This window comes from Monodon monoceros, unplaced genomic scaffold (genome assembly GCF_005190385.1).
Source record: "Monodon monoceros isolate NGI ecotype Baffin Bay Population unplaced genomic scaffold, NGI_Narwhal_1 Super_Scaffold_1, whole genome shotgun sequence".
NCBI lineage: Eukaryota > Metazoa > Chordata > Mammalia > Artiodactyla > Monodontidae > Monodon > Monodon monoceros.
In genome coordinates this window covers 47337971-47361344 of record NW_021703765.1, presented here as the reverse complement: position 1 = coordinate 47361344, position 23374 = coordinate 47337971, and the positions used below count along the sequence as shown (strand labels likewise).

The window sequence follows — 23374 nt, the reverse complement described above, 5'->3', positions numbered from 1 at the left end:
ACTGAACGCCTGACGTGAATCCAGCAAATGAGGCAGCTAAACATGGAGATTTTCAATGTAAACTACACAGAGAGGGAATTTATGTTGATTTAGGCTTTAAAACTGCTTACTATTCTAGCCTGTTTTATTCTCAGACCAGTAAGATCATTCTGGGTCTTTATTCTTCCTGCTGGTCTTCAGATGCCATCTGAGGGGCAACCTCTGGATACAAGCTGGGCTGAACAGACCCACCTAATCTTAACTGGCAGATCCTTTGGGATAGAATGACTAGAAAATCCTCCATTCATTCATTCATTTATTCACAGAGTAAAAAAGTATCTGAGTACTTGCCATATGACGGATATATCGTGCTGGGGATACAACAGCGAATCAGCCACAGCTCTTACCCTCAGTACGGCTCACTGCCTGAGAGCATTAATCCGGCCTCATTCTTTCAGCTTTCCTTTCTTTGTTCTATGTTTGACATACGGAATACCTTCTCTCGTTTTTTCCTCCGGTGCACGTTTATGGCCGTCCTTGTACGCTGTGCTTCCCGTGGCAACTCATTGCTGGCTCCAATTTGGCAGGTAGTTTATTACCTGCTCCATTTTATAGATGAGGCAGTAGAGAGCTCTTTTTTTCTACATTAGAGCGAAGACTATCTGCAGACGTTAAAGCCACAAGCTGGGAGACAGAGGAAAGTGTTTTCCTGCGTTTGAGGACACAAAATTCAGGCCTTTCTTGAAGTTCAGAAGAGCCCAAAATTGAGTTGCTCAAAAAAATATTTTTCTGGTTATAATTAGTACTAGGTTGAGGGAAAATTACAAACCTCATCTGGGAATAACTTAATTGACCAGTGGATGTCACTGTTGCTCCATATAAGTACTATGGACACAGCTACTTGGCTCGAGGACTGGGGAGGTTTTGTAAGTCTGTCTCTGTATTTTTAACACTTTTGCTTTGTCCAATTTGCATTATAGTCATTCCGGATTTTCTTTGAAACAAGGTTGTATTACAAATGAGCAACTTAACAAAGAAATAAAATTTCATCTTACCAAGGAGTAACCGTGGTTGATGATCTGATTTAGGGGATGAAGAAATGCTTGGTCGCTTGCAAATTGTCCACAGAATAACCTGATGGAAAGCCATTATTTCTCCTTTGTCTGAACACCTGGATTGTTGATATTCTGTGCCACACAGGGACTGAGCACAGTACTCATGAAACTGAAGAGTCACCTTTTAGAGGTCACCTCTTCCAACATTCTGCCTAATGCAGGAATCCCTTTTAGGACCTAAATGAGTGACCACTTGCCTCTGTTTGAACCTCACCCCCAGAAACCATGCTCACAGATTCCCCAGGCACCCCGTGCTGGAGTGCTGGAATTGAGGGGGAAGGATAGAAGGGTCTTTCTTCAGCTCACCTTTTTGTGTTCTCTCATGAATCCTATGTGATGTTAGATGCTTGTTTCTGAAAGATGCTGTGTGAGTTTAGAGGAAGGGGCTTGGCCCAGGCTAGGGGCTGTGAGAAGGATCAACTGTGGGAGGGTTAGTTCCTGGAGCAGCCTCAGTGGGGCCAGGGAGAGGGAGGCTGTGGGCCTTCTGGCCTCCCTCGGATCACATAATGTAGTAGACGCTCCTCTGGCTGCTCTCAGACACTGCTTTTTATGAAGATGCTCCTGGTAAGCATAGGAGGAGTTTGACAAATTCAACAGTGGTTACATTTAATTAATATAGTTCTCTCTCCCTAGAGCTTTGTAGAGGTGAAATCCCATAATTGAATCCTGGTTTTGCACTGGCTTCTGGTATAGAACTGCAGGACCACTGCTATGGAAAAGCTTTGCATTTTAAAGCTGGGAGAAAGCATTCACTGTTTTTACTCCCTCACCCACAGCCATTCTTTCAATGGAGACTGCTGTTTACCTACTGGTGGGAGCATCTTTCTGACACTCCTTCCCGTTCCCTCATTTAGAAACCCAGGCTCAGGGCCGCCATCTAGAGACACGAATGATGGACAAGATGAAGAACTTCCTGAATTTTTACAAGCCCCAGGGCCCTTAGAGACAATATACTTTTATCCATTACTAATGGGCAGTTGGCTTTTTTTTTTTTCCTGTGGCTGATTTCCAGTTCAGAATTTTAGTGAAATGCCTAAAATCACATGTAAGCTCTGGAATCTAACAGATACAGACTTAACTCTTGTCTGGGCCCCTTTCTAGCTGTGTAACCTCAGGCAAATTACTTAACTTCTTTAATCTTCAGTTATCCCTTTTGAGAATGAAGGCAATGATAATCATAATATCAACCCTCCAGGGCTGTGCTAAGGATTAAATGCTAAGGATTTAGGGGTGTGTAGCACAGTGCCTGCATATGACACATGCTCCAAAAGTGCTATCTGTTAGTACTGAGTTGGATAAGATGACTCAAGAAAGGACAGAAGGAATTTGAGGTTAACGTTGTAACTATAAATTTCAGAGAGGCCCCAAAGAGCAAATGATTGGATCACAGCATTCACTCATGTAATAAGCATTTTTGAAAGCCTTTTATTTGTTAGGCATGATACATAGAGGAGGATCAGGCTCTGTTCAGAGAGTTGACAGTGGAGTGGCTGAGACATACCAACAGATAATTATAATACATCTGGTGGATGCAACAGCAGAAAATGGCCAGGAGTTAGATAGTACCAAGTCTAGAGACTCCACATTCCATGGGTACAAATTTAATGTATTAAATGCATCTCATTGATTAAAAAAATTTTTTTCTGGATTCTGTTATTGCATAATCCAGGCATTTGGACTGTTAGTAAAGAGGTGGTTATATAAACCTGGCATCATCTGAAGCCTACCGTGCCATTCCAGGATATGGAGTTATTGTGTAAACAATACACGTGAAAAGTGCTGTGAAAAAGTGAGATTTTATGTTCCTTTGCCATATAAATGTTTATGTTCTGAGCAAAAAAATTAAGACCGCCAAAAAGATAATACAAGTGCATTTATATTTCCAGTTGGCAGTACCTTTCCCATCTGAATATACTGCCTGTCATACTCGCTGGGCTTTTACATAAATCACCTCAATGTTTAAACCAGTTTAAGCTTTATATGAGTACATACTGCATAGATTAAAAAAATATGCAGAATCAATTTCCTTTCACTCAACTAATTTTTTTATGTTGCCGGTAATGAAAATTTTTTAAAAATTTTATTGGCGTATAGTTGATTTACAATGTTGTGTTAGTTTCAGGTATACAGCAGAATGAATCTGTTATACATAAACATGTATCCATTCTTTTTTTTTTTTAGATTCTTTTCCCATATAGGCCACTAGAGAGTATTGAGTAGTGTTCCCTGTGCTGTACAGTAGGCCCTTATTAGTTATCTATTTTATATATAGTAGTGTGTATATGTCAATCCCCAAACCCCGATTTACGCCCCCCATCCCCAGGTAACCGTAAGTTTGTTTTCTACATCTGTGACTCTAGTTCTATTTTGTAAATAAGTTCATTTGTACCCCTTTTTTAGATTCCACATATAAGCGATATCATATATTTGTCTTTCTGTGTCTGACTTACTTCACTTAGTATGACAATCTCTAGGTCCATCCATGTTGCTGCAAATGGCATTATTTTGTTCTTTTTATGGCTGAGTAATATTCCATTGTATGTATGTACCACATCTTCTTTATCCATTCCTCTGCTGATGAACGTTTAGGTTGCTTCCATGTCCTGGCTATTGTAAATAGTGCTGCAGTGAACATTGGGGTGCATTTATCTTTTTAAATTAATGTTTTTCTCTGGGTATATGCCCAGGAGTGGGATTGCTCAGTCGTATGGTAGTTCTGTTTTTAGTTTTTTAAGGAACCTCCATACCATTCTCCATAGTGGCTGTACCAATTTACATTCCCACCAACGATGTAGGAGCGTTCCCTTTTCTCCACACCCTCTCCAGCATTTCCTGTTTGTAGATTTTTTGATGATGGCCTCACTCAACTAATTACTATAGTGGTGCTATATATAGGGGTAACGTTGCCCCTCAGGCTACATTCTTCTTGACAAGTGTTGAATATTGAGCTATCATTTTTATCTTCCCCATTTATTTTGTTTTTGGCTGCTCCATGCAGCTTGCAGGATCTTAGTTCCCCGACCCAGAATTGAACCCAGGACCTCCAATGAAATCATGGAGTCCTAACCACTGGACTGCCAGGGAATTCTTGATCTTTCCCGTCTAAAACGTTAATTGCATCCAAGACTTCAGAAGTTATTTACCAACAACATTTTTTTTTACAACTGTTCATTTAGCCCGCATTGTTGAGTACCTACGATGTACAAAGTACATTAAACATGAAATTGCAAACAGCGTCCCTTTTTTCACTTAGCAAAGGTCAACATCAAATTGTTTCAGTCAACCTGTCTGCTTAACATGATGTAGGCACCATCTGCACTGGCAAGAACCTAAAGTGTGTGTTTCTTAGAACAATTGTGGAAGCTTATACTCATTGGCAGCAAAAAACCATTGAAGTAATCCAGGTTCTAATTATATGTATCAGGGGATCTCATAAAAAAAATAATAGTGGGAAAAAAATGTTAGAACTTCCAACAAGTATATGCAATGAAGAAGAAATATTGTAAGGTATAGCCCACAGGACTTTTATTTTTATGTATTTATTTTTGACAAACAAAAATTGTTTATATTTAAGGTATATTTGTCTCTCTGTGTCTGGCTTATTTCACTTAGCATAATGTTCTTCAGATTTATCCATGTTGTTGCAAATGGCAGGATTTACTTCTTTTTAAAGGCTGAGTAACATTTGATTTTACATATATACAATATTTTCTTCATTCATCTGTTGACAGATGAATTTGGATTGTTTCCATATTTTGGCTACTGTGATTAATGCTGCAGTGAACATGGGAGTGCAGACATTCCTTCAAGATAATAATTTTATTTCTTTTGGATGTATACCCAGAAATGGGATTGCTATTTCATATGTTTGTGATATTTTTAATTTTTTGAGGAACCGCTATATGATCTACCCTGAAGAATATTCCATGTGCACTTGAGAAGAGTGTCTCTTCTGCTGCTGTTGAATGGAATGTTCTTAATATGTATGTTAGGACTATTTGATCTAAAGTGTTGTTCAGGTCCATTGTTTCCTTATTGATTTTCTGTCTGGATGAGAAGTTCCCTACTTCAGAGCTGTTAATATTTGCTTTATATATTTGGGTGCTCTGATGTTGGGTGCATATATATTTACTATTGTTATTTCCTCTTAATGAATCAACTCTTATCATTATATAATATTTTTGTCTCTTATTACAGTTTTTGACTTAAAGTCTATTTTGTCTGATGTAAGTGTAGCTACTCCCACTCTCTTTTGGTTTCTGTTTGCATGGAATATATTTTTCTATCCCTTTACTTTCAGCCTGTGTGTTTCCTTAAAGCTAAATTGATTCTCTTTTAGGCAGCATATAGCGGGGTCTTTTTTTTTCCTTATCCATCCATCCACTCTAAGTCTTCTGGTTGGAGAATTTAGTCTATTTACATTTAATGTAAGTATTGATCAGCTCACAGGGAGATGGCACTGTGGCTTGTTATCTTGTGCCCTGAAAGGATAAGAGGAAATCCCTCATGGTGGGAGGTCAAAGACTAAAGAAAACAAGCATGTCCAAGGCTTGATATTGTGTAAAGACTTCTCCCTTCAGTTCTCAACCTTAATACCAATGTCTTGTGTAGGTAGATTTTTTTTTTTTAAATGAAGGCAGTGTTTTATCACTAGAACAGCATTACCACAAGACCAGGGTGACATAAGCAAGACCTGGGGGAGAACCATAAACTCAGCTATTTAAGGAGAAGCTCTGGATAACATATAAATAGGTTTATTAGTTTTACTAAACACTTGAGTTTGGCTTTGGACTTTTGTAATCCATAGAATGTAGGTTTGAATCACTGTAACCTAGAGCTTATGGGCAATATAGACTTACCCTCCTAATATTTGGAGCACACAAAAATGACAGAGTTACTCTTCCATGATGGCTGACCCATTTAGACACACTGGATGATAACAAATATTTATCACAACAGTGCAGAGAAATCACATGTTGGTGCAGGAATTGACTGATAAAAACACTTCTGTTTACTAATTAACAGTGCCTGTGGCTTCTACTTCCATGGCAGCTTGGAAATATAGAAGTCATTAAGTAAAATTTCACAAAATGGGAGAGAATCAATTTTATGCTGAATTATCCATTATAAAATATTTCTTCAAATCTCTGTCTTCATTGTGAATCTTATAAAAGTCAAAACTTTAAACTACTTATATGATTATAATTATTTTAAAATTCTTATTAAATTTTCATCTATAAAATATCTCATTAACTGCCACACTTACGTCAAGGTTAAAGGTGGGAAATGAAGCAAGGTATTATTACTGAAAAACAGTCGAAGCACCTAAATTGTTTTTCTTAATTGAAATTGGTGTATGGTATGGTTCGACAACACAGACAACCAATGAGGCTGACCTGATATTCTACAAGTATTAGCTAAGATTCCCACGCTGGGAATTTTAAAATTTATTTTTGAATGGATAGGGAATTTAAAATAGAAAAAAAGTTACTTCAACATCAGTCATAATATCTAATAAGTGAAGGGCAGCAGAATATGCCATCTCAAAATATGCTATTTTATTTTATTATTTATTTATTTATTCTTTTGGCCACGCCATGTGGCATGTGGGGGTCTTAGTTCCCTGATCAGGGATCAAACCCATGCCCCCTGCAATGGAAGCACAGAGTCTTAACTACTGGACTGCCAGGGAAGTCCCAAAATACACTATTTTAAAACAAGGGTTATTTTGAGCTGAAGGCAATTAAGAAGAGGCAGATACAAGAAAAGTTCTCTGCAGTCCCCCTATTTGCCTAAAAGCAGAACATAAATGTGTAAAAGTGTCCCCCCTCCCCTCTTTACCAGGAAAGACAGAAGTTAATCACTGGAGACTACTCTAGATCTTTATTAGCTAAGAGATAGCACCAGAGGAATCTTTATAACAAACTTTACTAACTGGCCCTTATCTACTATTAGTTTCCTTATATTTACCTTCCCATAATTTGTCCTTCCAAGAAGCTCAAAGACCTTTTCCTTTGTTTTGTTACTTCTCTACAAAATTGTTATTCTTTGCTAAGATTCCACATAAGTTCAAGTTCTAATCACCTCTTTGAGTTATTCATCTTTGAGTACTCCTGTGTGTATGTGTGATGCGCATGCTAATAAATTTGTTTGTTTCTTGCTTTTCTCTTATTACTCTGTCTTTTCTCAGCCTAATTTGCAGAGTCCCAGCTAATGAACTTAAGGTGGGTAGAGAAAAAGTAATTTCCCTCCCTTACACAAGCAAGTTGTTTAGGCTCTGCATTATATAAAAGGAAGTTCATGTGATAAAAGTAACACATTTTTCTGGAAAAGTCTTGAAAAAGAAGGTAAAATATCCAAGTAATATATCTTTAAGAAATCTACATCCAGCAGTTATTTCCCAAGAGGAGAAATGTTTTCTAGTTTGACCTATATTGTTTAGATTGTTGTTTTATTTTCTTATAAAATTAGTAAGACGCATACATTAAAATCAAAACATCTGGAACGACTAATTTTTGAAAGCACCCATGCTTATTTTCCCACCCCCTCTGATAACAAATAGAAGGCAGGTATCAGTCTTATGGAAGTAGTTGGCCTATGCAGTCCACCATGGCAGACAGGAGGTGGTGGACCAGGGTGCAGGGTGGGAATGCCATCTTCCCAGTGCTTTTCCTTTGAGGGCTACAAACTGTCCTCCCAACTGTTAGAGGCCCCAAATCTTGGGAAGATTGTACTTTGGACCCTCTTCCTTTTCTCTTTCTCTCTCTGTATTTGGGAAAGGGGTTGCAGAGGAAAAAAAAATGATAGTGTTTTAAGAATAGGTGGAATTTTTGTTCAGTTATTCATGGGTTTTTTTCTTTCTTTTTTCAGTTTTAGTATTTTTTTAAATTGAGTATAGTTGATTTACAATGTTGTGTTAATTTCTGCTGTACAGCAAAGTCAGTTATATATACATTCCTTTTTTAAAAAAAATTATTTATTTATTGTTTATTTTTGGCTGCACGGGGTCTTAGTTGCGGGATCTTCATTGCAGCATGTGGGATCTTTAGTTGCGGAATGTGGACTCTTAGTTGTAGCATGCGTGCAGGATCTAGTTCCCGACCAGGGATCGAACCCGGGCCTCCTGCATTGGGAGCACAGGATCTGATCCACTGAACCACCAGGGAAGTCCCTCATACATTCTTTTTAAAAATATTCTTTTCCATTATGGTTTATCATAGGATACTGAATATAGTTCTCTGTGCTATACAGTAGGACCTTGTTGTTTATCCATCCTATATATAAAAGCTTACATCTACTAACCCCAACCTCCCAATCCATCCTTCCCCCAAGCCCCTCCCCCTTGGCAACCACCAGTCTGTTCTCTATGTCAGTGATTCTGTTTCTGTTTTATAGATAGGTTCATTTGTGTCATATTTTATTTTATTTTTTTATAGTGAAAACTGTCTTTATTTTCATTGCCTTTTATTTTCAACAATGATTACTTGAACTTAAAAAAAAAATCCTTTAATAACTAATGGTTATTGAAAAGCCAAACCTTTCCAGCCCACTTCATATTCTCTTTCAACCATTTCAGGGCAGAACAATGTTCCATACTATAAACCTGTTCCTTATTAACATTGATGGTCATGTGCTTAATGAAAAGCTTTGGATCTGATATACGAGCAGCCATAATTAATCTTTCCACTGCAGTTTGATAGTCATCCTTGCTCTGAGATTTGTTTTCTTCACATCTTTTTAAAACTATCTGCAGCATCTGTGTAGAAGTTCCAGGACTCTGAATACTATTAGCATTAGATACCAGGAAGATTTCAATAGCTAAAAGCATTTCAATCTCAGACAAATAGGAAGGAATCAGGAGAAGTTTTCGGTATAAATTTCCCTCCAATGGTGGGTAGCAACCCAATGAAAGAGCACTTTTGTGTGGGCTCTGGCTTTGAGCCGTAAACAACTTCTTCCTAAAGAAGTAATTAATCTTCTAAGAAAGGAAAAAGCAATAGGGATGGTCTTTGAAATCATGAATTCTGCTCCGGAGGATGACATACAAAGACTGTTGCTTTCTACACAGGCATCTTGAGAATTTTGAAAACCTGGTAGATTTTGCAAAACTTCAAATGTCTGTCTGTAAAGACTCTTCGCTAAGATTTCACGTGCAGTTGTACAGAGCAGATTATGCCGATTGAGCACATCCAGTCTATCACAAGTCCACAGTGGTGTATTGGTGACTCGCTCTGACTCCCTTAATACCCAAATAGCACCATCTAGGCTTCCGCTTTTTAGAAAAATTTCTGCTGCAATATTCACAACTTGACATCTTGGTGCTAACTTCTCAGGCCCTATAAGTCCTTTTAAACTTGTAAAATGTATTTTTAATTCATATGGTTTATCTAAGACCTTCCTTCCCTTGGACCACTGCAACAGCTTGTGGTAGAAGTACATAGCACTGATTCCGATTCTTCCCAGCAAAGTTTTATCTACTTCACTATTTTGTGGATCTTTGCTAACTGTTTCAGCGAATTCACGAAATGGAACACCTGGTCTCTCTTCTTTACAGTCTTTTGTTAGTGTTTCAGCAATACAAGCACAAAATCTCTGGGAAATCTGCAAATTTTTCACAGCCCAGTTTTATGTTAATGTATAAATTTCCCAATTTGGTCCAGTCATCTTTTTCTTTACAATGTTCTATTTCATTCAAGGCTGACTCTAAATCACACTTCCAGTTCTTTTCAAACTGCCTCGTCCGTAACCTGGATTTCATTCCCAGAACTGCAGTTATTTCTTGCTTGGAAGCCTGTACTTGGTATAAAAGCTTAATAATATAGTTAGAGTGTTCTGGATCAAGTACCATCCCAGCTTCAACAAGCTCGCAAAAGATATCAAAGCAGGTACAGCATTCCTTAATTTCATAGTTGCCACATACTCGAATATTTTTAGTAATATTTTCAGAGCAGGCAGCATTTTAACCATTATGCTGAGGTTCATGACCTGAAATACTTCTTTCAATAAACAATGTTTGAGTAAAGAATTTAGAAGGTCATTTAACACTTGTAAATCAAAGTGTATACCCGGCGGAAACTTTCTGTAGTACTCCATAAATGTGTTTACAGGTCAGTCCCTGGCTGTGGATCATCACTTGAGGCTTCAGTAACTTTTCTTTTTTCCTTGGTGTGTCTTCCCGACTGCAAGTGTAGCTCTGCTTCCTTCACTGCTTCTAAGCCAGGCCGGTCTGATGGGTCTGAAGAGCCCACCTGGCTCCCAGGCCCCGCCACTAGCTGCCTTGCTGAGGCCTTCCTAGGCCCGGACGTCTCACCCGACTTGTCACTTTCCACCTCTTCTCTCCCAGATGGCCCGGGCCACCATCCTCCTCTCTTGCCTGCTCTCCTCGCGCCCCCGCCCCCACCTCAGGGCTGCAGCCTCCCGCCTCACCTGGCCCTGCGCTGGCCTTGCTGTCACCTTCACGCCCTGGGGCCGTTGTGGGGCCTGAGGGTGGTGGCCTCAGCATCCGCCCCTGGGCCGCCTGTCTTCCCACCTAGGCCCTCTGCGCCCGCTCACAGGAGCCCACCGGCCGCATGAAACCTGCTCCTGCCACCAGGCACCCGCCCTGTGTCATATTTTAGATTACACATATACGTGATATCATGTGGTATTTTGTCTTTCTCTTTCTGACTTGCTTCACTGAGTATAATAATCTCTAGTTGTATTCATGTTGCTGAAAATGGCATTATTTCATTCTTTTTTATGGCTGAGTAGTATTCCATTGTATATATGTACCACATCTTCTTTATCCATTCATCTGTCATGGACATTTATGTTGTTTCCATGTCTTGGCTATTGAGAATAGTGCTGCTATGAACACAGAGGTGATGTATCTTTTTGAATTACAGATTTGTCTGGATATATGCCCAGGAGTGGGATTGCTGGATCATTCTTTTTCTTTCTTCTTTTAAAAAAAAATTCCTTGGTGCTTCCTTGGTGGCGCAGTGGTTGAGAGTCCACCTGCCAATTGCAGGGGCCACGGGTCCGTGCCCCGGTCTGGGAAGATCCCACATGCCGCAGAGCGGCTAGGCCCGTGAGCCATGGCCACTGAGCCTGCGCGTCCGGAGCCTGTGCTCCGCACCTGGAGGGGCCACATCAGTGAGAGGCCTGTGTACTGCAAAAAAAAAAAAAAAAAAAAAAAAAGACGTCTTCAATAGGGGGTCGTATTATTTTTCATTAGTTAAGAATAAAGTGATTTGGGCTACAGTATTTTGAGGCCACAATTTTAATTAGCCATGCCATTAGTTTATATTTTCTTTTGAGAACTTAATAACTAATGGTGCAACTGAATCTCTCAAAAATTTCATCAGCAGAATATTTTCGTATTCTGCTATAAATTAAGCTGTATGGAGGGGCACATTTATTTTTTTTCATTTCCTTCTTAACACAAGCAGTGGCGAGATGTTAGGATTTACATGACTCATTACCTCATTTCCTGCCTAGTCCTTTCCTGCCCATTTTCTTGTTCGGTTTTCATAACTTTTTTCGATGCCTGGGAGCCACTGGATATTTTCAGGCTGCTTTTACCTCAGGATTTGAGTTGGTACCTCGAGTCCAATTGTTTTGGGTGTTGCTCTGATTAACACCTCCCTCTCAGGGCTTTTAATCCTGAAAAAGCCGTGGCAGTTTGGAAAATCAGGGTCCGATGTTAACTAGCCATAGGAGAGACAAGATGATGTTTCCAGGCAGCAGTATCTCTGGAAAATACCAAAGCTGCAAGAAACAGACATGTAAATTCAGTTGAAGGAGTTTAATGAGTTAATGAGGGGTTAAATGGACAAAGATTTAAACAGGAAAGGGGGGGGTGACACCATTTTTCAGGTTGGCAATTGAGGAGTTAAGCTTTTAGGAGCACAAAGAACAACAGTTAAAACCATTGAAAGCCCCACTAGCAGTTCTGACCTTTATCTGCAGGGTCCAAATCCAGACAAGGGTCTTAATTAGCTCCAGAGAAATCTAGAGCTTTGGCAACATACCAACACACATTAAAAAACCAAGAAAACCCCAAACCAACCCGTAAATAAAAGAGCCAGTAAAAAAAAAAAAAAAAAAGTTAAATAGGAGCAACATTTATATAACCTTTTGGTGTTTCTGTTTTCCAATTTCTTATTTTTTTTTCTCCCTATACCATCTTACACTTGATTCTTTTCCATGACCTTCAGCTTATTCCCTCTTGTTTTTCTTATCTGTTTATTGTTCTTCTAGAATTTAGATGCACTTTAAAATTTTTTTTCTATATTTTAATTTTTTAATTATAAAAGGAATGCATGCTTATTGTATAAATAATTTTCAACAATGCAAAATGCATAGTTATGAAGTCTCCCATGCGTCCAAGATTTTTTCTATGCATTTTACATAGATGTGTGTGTTTATGTGTGAGTCTAATCATATACATACACACTCAAAAAATTTTTTTAACAAAGCGTCGTATGTGCAATTCTGCAACTTGCCTTTTTTATTAACTCATGTATCTCAGTATATTTCTACACTGGATTGATATAGGTGGTGCGCCTTTTTATTTAAAAAATTCTAGCATATTTTTTAATCCCTGATCAAAATATTTTAAGCTGTGTGTCCAATCAATGCATGTAGGTGCTGTGATTTATAAAATATGATTTTATTTGTAACTAGAGCTTGCATGTTATATTGGCTTATGTCTTTGTGCACTATTTGGAATTCATAATCAGTGTTTCTTTCTGCTCTTATCATTATTACTATTTTAATCTTTTGTTCATTCAAATAATTTTTGGTTTTTTTCCTGTTTAAGTCTTTCTTGTGTTAGCTTTGTTCTTTTCCTTTCTCATTCCATTTTCCCCTCCTCTACTGGCTTGGAAGTTATATACACTATTTCCATTCTTTTAATGTTTACCCTAGAAATTTTAACATGCATATGTAGCTTAAGATAGTGTACACTTATTATCTTTGCAGTCCTGTCAGACACTCAAAACCTAAGACGACCAATTCCGGTTATTCTCTCTGACTTAACATATTTAGTATTTTTGGCTCCGTATTGATTACTTTTTAACTCCACAAATTAGATATTTTATTGTTTTATGTAGTTGAAGATTTTTCCCCCTCACTGTTCTTTCTTCATTTCTTGCTTCCCAGGCCCCACTCTGGTATAATTTTCATTCTTCCTAAAATTATAAGCTCTAGAATTTCATTTTTTTGAGAGTCAGTTGGTAAGAAATGTCTCTGTTTTCTCTTTTTTTGTGTGTGGAAAATGTATTTATTTGCCCTTATTCTTTTTTTAAAAATATTTATTTATTTATTTATTGTTTATTTATTTATTTATTTTGGCTGTGCCGGGTCTTCGTTGTGGCACGCGGGATCTTCGTTGAAGTATGTGGACTTCTTAGTTGAGGCATGTGGGCTTCTTAGTTGCAGCATGCATGTGGGAGCTAGTTCCCTGACCAGAGATTGAACCCGTGCCCCCTGCAGTGGAAGCGTGGAGTCGTAACCACTGGACCACCAGGGAAGTCTATTTGCCTTTATTCTTGATAGTCTTTAAAATTCTGTATTATTTGTTCTCAGTTCACTGAAGATATACACTGTCTTTCGGCTTTCAATGTTGCTTGCTATGAATTTAATTGTAGGTAAACTATCTTTTCTCTTTGGTTGCTTTTAAGACCTTTACTTTGTTTTTGGTATCTTTCTCTCTGGTGTGATCAGTGAATTTTACTTTTATTTATCCTTCTTGAGATTCGTTGCACTTTCCGAATCTGAAGGGTGGTAGATACTTTCCAGTTCTGGATACTTGCTTCTCCCTCATTTTCTCTAATTTCTTTTTCTGAAACTCTGATTGAATTTATTTTAGACCCCATTCTGTCCTCCATGTCTTTGGTCTTTATCCCATCTTTCATATTTTCCTTGTTGTTGCTTCTCTCTGTACTGCATTCTTGGAAATTTATTAATCTTTTCAAGTTTTCATATTTTTTCTTCAGTTGTTTTTAAACTGCAGTTTTATTTATCTATTGGTTTTTTTTTCAATTTCAGTTTTGCATGTTAGAAGCTCTATTTAGTTCTTTCCTAGCCTATTGGTAATCTTTGATAATATCTTGATCTTTATAATTTTGAAAACATTAAAAAAATTTCTCTAAACGTGAACATATTTAGTTTTTGGTCAATATATTACTGTTTCAGTAGCTGCAGGTTTGCAGTTCCAGTATCTACGGTTTGCTTTTTCTTCTGATTCCTAGTTGTGGTAGTTTGTTTTCTCATGTGTCTAGTGATTGTGAACTCATATTCTTTGCAATTTTATTTGTTCTTGGAGGTCTAAACTGTGTTTTGCCAGAGAGAATTTGTGGATCCATTGATGAAGACCACTTCAAAGTAAATTTTTAGCTTAAGTTTTCTTGGCCTTCTGCAGTAATGAATTCTGGCCCCAAACGTGCATGAAAATGGGCTTATGGCTAGGAATTATTAGGCGAGAATATTCTTTGTTTATGCTCTAACCAGAGACAGGGCTGAGACATGCAAATATCCCCACTGTCTCCCTCTCAGAAACCTTTATAAAAAACATACCCACTGAGGGTGTCACTTTTGAGAAGTCTCAACTTTTAAGATATGTTCCCTGCTTTACTTGGCCCCAGGTTTGTTTCCTTTCTTGACACCTCTGGTTGGTAAGACCCAAGATCTAAGCATCCGGGAACGTGCATATACCTCCCAGGCAAACGGTGGTACCAGGAGTATAGTTTCTTTACAATAGCCATGAATTTTAAAAATGGTTTTTCCTACATCAAAATTAAATGTCTGTGGGACTTCCCTGGTGCTCCAGTGGTAAAGACTCCACCTTCCAATGCAGGGGATGTGGGTTCAATCCCTGGTTGGGGAACTAAAGTCCCACATGCCGCGTGGCAACTAAGCCCACGTGCCTCAACAAGAGAGCCCGCACATCGCAAACTACAGAGCCCACACGCTCTGGAGCCCGCATGCCACAACTAGAGAAGAGAAAACCCACACGCTACAACTAGAGGGAAGCCTGTGCGCTGCAACAAAGAGCCCACGTGCTGCAACTGGAGAGAAACCTGTGTGCCACAGCGAAGAGCCCACATCGCAATGAAAGATCCCACGCCACGACGAAAGATCCCGCAAGCCTCAATGAAGACCTCACGTGCGGCAACTAAGACCCGACGCAGCCAAAAAATAAATAAATATTTAAAAAAAAAGTCTGTGCATCAAAGGACAGTATCAACAGGGTGAAAAGGCAACCCATGGAATGGGAGGTATGTTTTCAAATAATATATCTGATAATTTATAAAGAATATATAATATGTATTATAAATATATATGTACATATTAATGTACACTTCTACAATATCTAAAAAGAATATGTAAAGAACTCCTACAGTTCAGCAACAAGAAAACAATAACCTGCTTAAAAGTGAGCAGAGGACTTGAATATTCTCTGAAGAAGATATTCAGATGGCCAGAAAGCATATGAAAGGGTTCTCAACATCAGTAATCACTAGGGAAGTGCAAATCAAAACCACAATGAGACACCACCTCCTATCCATTAGGGCGGCTATTATTTAAAAACAACAACAGCAGCAAATAACAAGTGCTGATGAGGTTGTGGAGAAATCAAAACCCCTGTGCATTGCTGGTGGGAATGCAGAGTGGTGCAGCTGCTGTGGAAAACTGTATGGCGATTCCTCAAAAAACTAAAAATAGAATTACCATATGATTCAAGTACCATATAATTCTGCTTTTGGGTATATACGCAAAGGAATTAAAAGGAGAGATTTCAACAGATATTTGTACACCCATGTTCATAACAGCATCATTCACAATAGCCAAAAGTCCCACTGGGAAACAACGCACATGTCCACCAGTAGATGAATGGATAAACAAAATGTGGTGTATCCACATGATGGAATATTATTGAGCCTTAAAAAGGAAGGAAATCCTGACACGTGCTACAACGTGGATGAACCTTGAACATATTATACTAAGTGAAATAAGCCAGTTACAGAAGGACAAATATTGTATAATTCCACTTACATGAGGTACCTAGAGTAGCCAAATTCATAAAGACAGAAAGTAGAATGATGACTGCCAAAGGGTGAGGGAAGAGGAGAATCGGGAGTCCTCCCGATTGTTCAGAACGCGCACAGAGTTTCAGTTGTGCAAGATGCAAGAAGTTCTGGGGGTGGGTCGTGGTGACGGTCGCACAACAGTGTGAATGTCCTTAATGCCACTGAACTGTGCACTTAGGAATGGCTAAGATGGCATATTTTATGTTAGGTACGTTTTACTATAATTTAAGAAAAAAAGGCTTTTATAATTTATTCAGCACTTTTCGGGGTTCTATCCTAAGATACTTAGTTCTCCGTAACGCTGGAATTAGAAATCCCCATTGGACTGACTTTTCCTTTGTGTTCATGGTGTCTACTAGGCACTCAGTTTTAGCTACATATGGATACCCAGCCAGATTCCAAACTGTGGAAACCAAGATGATAACCTAGGAATTTGACGTCCTGCCTCACTGAGCGGTCCATATTGTTTCTTTTTTTTTTTTTTTTTGGTACGCGGGCCTCTCAGTGTTGTGGCCTCTCCCATTGCGGAGCACAGGCTCCGGACGCGCAGGCTCAGCGGCCATGGCTCACGGGCCCAGCCGCTCCGCGGCACGTGGGATCTTCCGGACCGGAGCATGAACCCGCCTCCCCTGCATGGGCAGGCAGACTCTCAACCACTGCGCCACCAGGGAAGCCCCATATTGTTTCTTTTGTTCTTTGACTATTCTAGATATTATTTTACATCACATTATTTACACATTTCATGATGATCCTTGATAGTAGCAACTCTCCAATTCTTCCTCTGAGGAATAGATCCATATTGCACATCAGAAAAGCATGGATAAATCTGTGTCAGTATAATTTGACTTGACTTCTTATCACCTTGTGTGTGTATGTGTGTTTGTGTAGGTGCTTCGTTCATTCATTCATTTATTCACTTACTGTTGTGTACTAGGTACTGTCTAGGCACTGGGGATACAGAAGTGAAAAAGACAAATTTCCTGCCCAAATTCTAACGGGGGAAGTGACAGTACCCATATCAGCAAATAAATAGCGAGGTAGTTCTAAGTAGTAATTTCACAAAGAATATGAATCCAGGGTAATGGGATAGACTGTGACAGTGAGAAGGGGACTGCAGGAGCTAGGGTGGTCAGGAAAGGAGTCTCTGGGGATGATATTTGAGCTGAGACCCGGTGTTAATGGTGAGGAAACTGTGTGTATATCTGGGGGAAGAGCTTTCGTGATGGGGGAATAGCAAGAGCAATGAATCTGAGATAGGATTAGTGTGATTAATTATCTAAATCCCATCAGAGAAACCTAAAGTCTTGGTAGTGAGGAAGTTTAGTTTGGTGCATATTATCCTTAATGTATGTGACATCTTAAAGAATGTATTTATGAAATAAAAATTGACCATCCATTTAAATCAGCAGCAAGTAGTATTCGTTACTGAAATCAGTTAGCATTTTCCTCCACCATTTCAGTCACTCTAAGCAAGCTTTCACTACTTGCTCTAGCGTGCATGCATTTAATAAGTAAACTATGAGGGCTATAATGATTTTGCTTAAGACTTTATATTAGTGACTAAAAATAAACTTAGCTTTGTGCACGGTTAGAGTGTTAGACTCTCTTTGTATAATTTAGGTGTCTTGAACAGTTGGAGGACCTGAGCTTTCCAGTTTGGTTAATTATGCAAATCTACCATGTAACTGCAAAGTATTACCTCCTTTTTATGCTTTATAGACAAAAGTCACAGGTATAATCATAGAGATGGCATATAGAAATATCAATCAATTTGCCAGTTCAGCTTTTCTTTCATTGAGAACAAATAATAAACCCTAAGTGTGTTCACATTCTGTGATTCTGATTTATATACTCCCCAATTAGTGCCCCATTTAATCTGCTCACCTGTTGTTGCTTTGTTCTGAATTTCATGGCTCTGTTGTTTTAAACTCTCTTGCATACATTTTCTGAGTGAGGCTGATTACTGCAACCCCTTGGTTTTGGGGAACTTGGAACACTGCCACAGTGTCTGAATTGGCTGGATAAAGAAAAGTAGGTTCTGTAATTATTTTATTTTCTGCACAGCGTGTGATTTGTTATTGATGACACATGCATAGGGTGCTTTCTCCATTAGGCTGGCTGATCCCTCTACTATGGTATTAATGTCACTGTCACTCTGCTCGAACCTATAGTTTGTTAGGCAACTCTAGCATGGGGGAATGAGCATGTACTTTTTAATGTGTCTGAAATAGCTACACACTGACAGATGTTCCCACATGCTTGCTGATGTCATGACTGGGGCTCATATAAAGCCTGGGAAATTAAAAGAAGAAAACGTTAGTTGAGGCTCCAGAAGGAGAGATTATAGAGTCAGACGACAGGAAATTTTGAAAAGAAGCCCACCAATGTATTAACTTTCCTTTTAGGTCTGGCACTTCCTCCTCCCCGCCCCCCCCCAATAGGGATGCAGTCACGCCTCAGTCTGTTAAATGTGAGAAAATTCAATATTGAGAGCTATTCTTTTATGTGCTCACTTACAAATAAAACAAGCATACAAACAAAAAACCCCAAATAAATTAAGGTGGTCTTTTTATCCCTCTACCAAAAAATGCATATCACAGTGTTTACTTGGTAGGCCAATTATTTTAAAAACTAGGTTTCAAGGAAAAAGCCACTCTCTGGTAGAGACCTTACATGACAAGTTCTGTTCCACAGTGGATTAAAATGGTGGAGAGGAGATGCTAACACAACTTCAACTACAGCAGTGTGAACACACCACTGTAATAATTCATTTAGAATGATGACACCTGAGACCTAATTTAAAAGTCCTTGATGAATACCAGTCTCATATTCAACCCTGAGGGCTGCTGCAAACATACCTAAGGAAGTCTAAGAACCATAGTGAGTCTAATTGAATTGGACTTAAACGGACCGTTGAGATGGCCTCACCGAGCTCTGGGGAATTCATATTGTCTATACTGTATCAGAATCACAGCTTGAACTGAATAACTGGTTACATTCAATCATGTTACTGTAACTCATGCTTGAGGTAAAGGGGAAACCTTTTGCTATCAGCAAGACTGGATGGAAAACAATTTCAAATCACTTTAAACCCAGTTGGCAACTACTTTGCCAATTATGGAATCCAGTGGGAAAGGTGTGAGCGAGGGCTCAGGACTAAATGATTTATGTCAGGCATCTGGGCCTCCTGAGGAACGTGGGAGGGTATGCGGAGGAGGGGCGTGTGGCTAATTATTTCTCCTAAGAATACTTTGGCGAGGTAATTTGTGCTTGCAGATGAGTCACACTGCAGGCTGGATAAAAGGCGAGGTAAGAACACAAAGTCCTAAGATCCTATTTAGAGATGGATAAAGAGGGAACCGAAGGATTCAATACGCTTTCTCATCTCTTCACTCTGAAACATTTGGAGATATAAAATAAAAAGCGCAAACCTAGTCCTCTGTTCTAACAGGCACGTTGGGATCAAAGTCTGTAATTTGTACTGCAGATACTGCATTGACTGCTTTCTAATACAGAGTTACTGGCACAGATGACATACTGTAATTTATCGGATGAACAAGTGTGAATCTGAGGCCCTTTACAATAACCCTCTTTTTTTTAAGTCCTAATTTATTTTTGATGACTTTGGTTGCAGAGATGAGAATTCCTATACTACCCAATGCTTTCTAAAGAAGAATGTCACCATTCTCTGGGATTCATGTATGAAACTGTCTGGCTGAGAAATGATCCTGAAACTTACCCCCAAGAGTTTTGAGTGCTGCCAGTCCACCCCAAACAAAAATAAAAGTGATGATAGAATTTCACTATGGTAGTTCACAGTGGAGATATACAGGTTTATTGAATAATCTCTTCAGATCCTTTCATTATCTAAAGATTTTAAAGGTGTTTTTAGTAATCTGGAAGAGGTTATTAATGCTATAATTATATTAAATCCAGCACTGGGGCTCTTGTTAAAACCTCATGTGAGTATGTTGGTACTAGGCTGGCACTCTTTTGCTTCCTCATCTTTCCTCTCTTTTAGCAGCTGCTTACCATCATTACAGTTAATATAGTGGATTAAACTTCTGGGCTAGCTGGCGGCTCTGAGTATCTCTCTAATGGTTTCCATTGTGCACATCCCTAGAAAACACTTCTGACCAATGAACCCCTAACTGCAAATGACACAGGCAAGCTTCACTGAAAATGACACCACTGGAGGGGAGCTTGCACTCATTTGGGATGTTTCCTCATTGGGGAAAGAAGGCCATTTCAACAGTTACACCAAAGCGATATTGTGATGTGGCATTTACTTTTCTAAGGCACTGAGCAAAGCAGTGGGGGTAGTGTGTGCTCCTACATGCTAACTATGCGCTTAGCTGTGTGATGTCCAAATAAGAATCCCAGCATGTCCATAAGAGACTGAGAAATAGCAGTCTTCCTTGTTCATCCTCATACAGAATGGAGAAGGTGGATGTCACACCATCTAAACTAAATTTTGATCTATGTCAAATCAATCTTAAGCGCAGACATTGTGAGAAATAGGAGTTAAATACTGTCAGAAAGAGGGAGGGAAGGTTGCATGGGAAGAACCCCAGGACTGATCTTTGGAAAAGCTGGATTCTGATTCTTGGCTGCAACCAAAGATGCGCGGTGGCCTTGGGTGAGTTTCTTCACCTCTCTGGGTCCCCCTCAGGTTCCTCTGTAACACAAGGGAGGTAGACCAGATGGTTAAACCTAATTTAACGATCATTCGTTTAGTGTTCAGTTTGTGCCAAGATTTGTGCTAGGCAGTGGGGAGATTTGCGAATAAATCAGATACAGTTCACGTCCTTTTGGATTTTATAGGATAGCAAGTTAGACTAACATTAAAAAAATACTTCTGAGGTGCTGCATTTTAAAAAGTGGGAAGTATACGGTGCTATGGAAAGATAGGACTAAGTTTGAAGAGTCAGGAAGGCTTCCTGAGGAAAGTTGTTTAAGTTGAGACTGAAGGATGAGGAGGAGTTGGTGAGGAAAAGTTGGGGGTGGGATGAGATAGAGAAGCACTTCAGACAGACAGACTGCATTTGTGCAAGCTCTGCAGCAACAAAGAGGTTGGACTGGATTACGGAACACGAAGGAAAATGTAGGCCAGGTGGAGGCTGCATATGTTGTGGTCAGCATTTTGACCTCATCCCAAGGGCAATGGGAAGCCACTGAAGGGTATCCTGCTGCAGAGTGGAGTTGATGTCTGAGGTTTCCTCCAGACCCACTGTCCTGGGGCTTTCCACATGGTTGTAGGACCTCTTTAAGACTCATCAGAGAGATTCAATGTTCAGGTGCAATTCAGACAAGAGACACAAAGCAGTGACCGCAGAAATTCACTTCCAATCTGCAGCTTGTTGAAGCCTGGTGTGTAAAGATAAATTTGCGTATGCAGGTTGGATTTGGTGCCTTTGGCCTTGTCCTCCGGGGGGGCTGAAATTAGTGTGGACCAGACGGTTCATTTCTCTGTTGGGCTAATCAGGAGGTTTTCAAAGAAAGTAAGAGGGTGTGTTGTATGCCTAAGACTCCTCACCAAGTAGGGAGATGGGAACTAGAACCCTTCAGAACATCAGCCTCTTCTTGACCACCTCCCTCAGGGCAAGACTTTCTGAGTCTTGCATATGCAGTTGCTCTATCCACTCCTGGGGTGAGAATCATTTGACGGCAGTGGGAACATAATTCAGAAGGGACCTAGCATTAGGTGGCTAGATAGCAATGGTATTATTTATGGAGTGCTGCCAGGTGAAGGCATTTTACATCCCTTCTCTCATTTAAATGTCTCAAAGCCCAGTGAGCTAAGTGGGACAGGTATACTTACTTTACAGGTGACAAAATGCGGGCTTGGGAAGATAGGCACCCTGTCCACAGCACACAGCTAGTAAGTGGAAGAGCTGGGAATCAAACCTGACATTGCAAACTCTGAGATTCAGACTTTTTTTTTTTGCGTTACGCGGGCCTCTCACTGCAGTGGCCTCTCCCGTTGCGGAGCACAGGCTCAGCGGCCATGGCTCACGGGCCCAGCCGCTCCGCGGCATGTGGGATCTTCCTGGACCGGAGCACGAACCCGCGTCCCCTGCATCGGCAGGCGGACTCTCAACCGCTGCGCCACCAGGGAAGCCCAAGATTCAGACTTTTTAAACATCCCCATGCTGCCTTCTATGGAAGCTTCTGCTATATATTTGGGGGTGAGAGAGGGGCAAATTTTAATCTCTCAACATGCTTGCAACTCTTTCCTGCCTTTGAGTGACTATAAGTACAATAAACCCCATCACCATGGTGCAATCATCAATCTCTTGACAGGACAAGTGGAATGTAGGTCTGCAGGTGGTCCTTGCATGGTGGATGCCTATTTGTGCTCACCTGTCTCCACACGGTTTGTTTCTGCAGCATCTATGCAAAGTGTCAGTTGTCACCCTTCAGGAGAGAGGGGCAACATGGATGCTTTGAGAGTTGCCCTTGTCTTTCAGGAAGAATATATGTTGAGTTTTCATTTAGATAAGGTACCACCTGCATTTGGAATCTATGTATTCTCTGATCTCCAAAGGTAACAGCAGAGGTGGCGATGACAGAAACCCTCACTTGGGATGGAAAAGTGCAGAGGGAGAAATTTCCTTCGAAATAATCAGGACACGAGGGTCATTTTCCAGTTTTGGGTGTACTCTCCTAAGGCCTATAGGCCCTGCTTACGTCTTCTAGAAATCAAACAAAAATGGGAAAAGCGAACTGCTTAATATTCCCTGTTTTGCAAAGAGTTATTGTTACCATTTTCCTTTCAAGTAAATATACAAGGTGATTTGAAATGAAAACAAGTATGGCCCACAGTGCTAAGGCTACTTCAAAGTTTTCACTTCTTTGTGGTTTTTGTACTAAATTGTTTTGATAGAACAGCACCAGACATCAAACATAGAAGAGCTATGCGTTCAGAGCCTAAATGATGCATCACTGTGATGTTGTGAGAGAGGTAGTTTCTCCAAAACACGTGTGATATAGATTAAGTGTTTAATTTTTTGGCAGAATCAATATGATAACCTCTTTGAGTGATTATTGTAAAATGATTTTTCGTTTTAGAAAAAGACACCCAGATCCAGGATCCAAGAAACAATTTTGTGATATGCCAATGCTGGGTCCATAGTCAAATCTAATAGTGTTTTCCCCTGATGTTTCAGCTGTACTGATTTTATCTGGGCGGGATGAATAGTTTGC

General features: G+C 39.7%; 1 protein-coding gene across 1 annotated transcript; it reads right to left on the bottom strand.

Annotated features, from left to right (window-relative positions):
* Positions 1–8607: 8607 nt before the first annotated feature.
* LOC114893703 (protein TOPAZ1-like) lies at positions 8608–10193 on the bottom strand (the record flags this gene model as incomplete). The annotated part of the gene is given in 4 exon segments (XM_029219390.1): positions 8608–9017; positions 9020–9689; positions 9691–9974; positions 9977–10193. Coding segments are annotated over 4 exon segments (1581 nt in total), but the record flags the coding sequence as incomplete, so codon positions are not given.
* Between the last annotated feature and the right edge of the window lie 13181 nt (positions 10194–23374).